The following is a 550-nucleotide window of genomic DNA, read 5'->3' as shown; positions in this document are numbered from 1 at the left end:
CTATTGATTGTTGTTTGATAACACAGTGTAATTCATTCCGAATTTTATGCGATTCATTTCAGGCTCGACCAGGAGGATTGGGAGGCCGTGTTCTGTCTCGATCTAATGTGCCAAAGCCACAACCAAAAGGAGACGAACGAGGTGCCGGACGTTATGCAAGCGAAGACGTCTATACACTGAATGATCTCTATATTGGTCAGTGTTTGTATGCATACTCTTACGAGTATATATGTTACCTATGATCAAGTATAGATATATATTCGATTTTGGGTGTAATGAGATAAATTTATATTCTTTAAATTTACACCTATGTGTACTTACATCCCAACCACTACCCCATTTAATACGTCTCTAACTCACATATTTCTTAACATAGGTTCAATTCTCGACGTGTGGGGTCGTAGGTATGGGATAACAGGAGCTGACCGGTATGTGCTGAGTTACGTCCGTCAGCACGCAGAAGAGATTTCTCCGAAGGTACTGTCGTCCCTTGCCACGTTCTTCGGGGAAGAATCTCAAATTGCTGCCGAAGAGAATCAGTTACACGTGG

General features: G+C 42.0%; 1 protein-coding gene across 1 annotated transcript in view; it reads left to right on the top strand.

The window, feature by feature from the left end:
- Positions 1–550, top strand: part of LOC119587659 (EF-hand domain-containing protein 1-like) — a gene marked incomplete at its 3' end in the record, with an annotated part of 70,279 nt that extends 69,729 nt beyond the window's left edge. Inside the window, 2 exon segments of the mRNA XM_037936341.1 lie at positions 63–195; positions 377–550. Coding sequence (XP_037792269.1) covers positions 63–195; positions 377–550 — 307 coding nt within the window.

This window comes from Penaeus monodon, chromosome 23, assembly GCF_015228065.2.
Source record: "Penaeus monodon isolate SGIC_2016 chromosome 23, NSTDA_Pmon_1, whole genome shotgun sequence".
Lineage (NCBI taxonomy): Eukaryota > Metazoa > Arthropoda > Malacostraca > Decapoda > Penaeidae > Penaeus > Penaeus monodon.
Note: the sequence above shows the minus strand (reverse complement) of the source record. Positions and strands in the feature narration are given on the sequence as shown.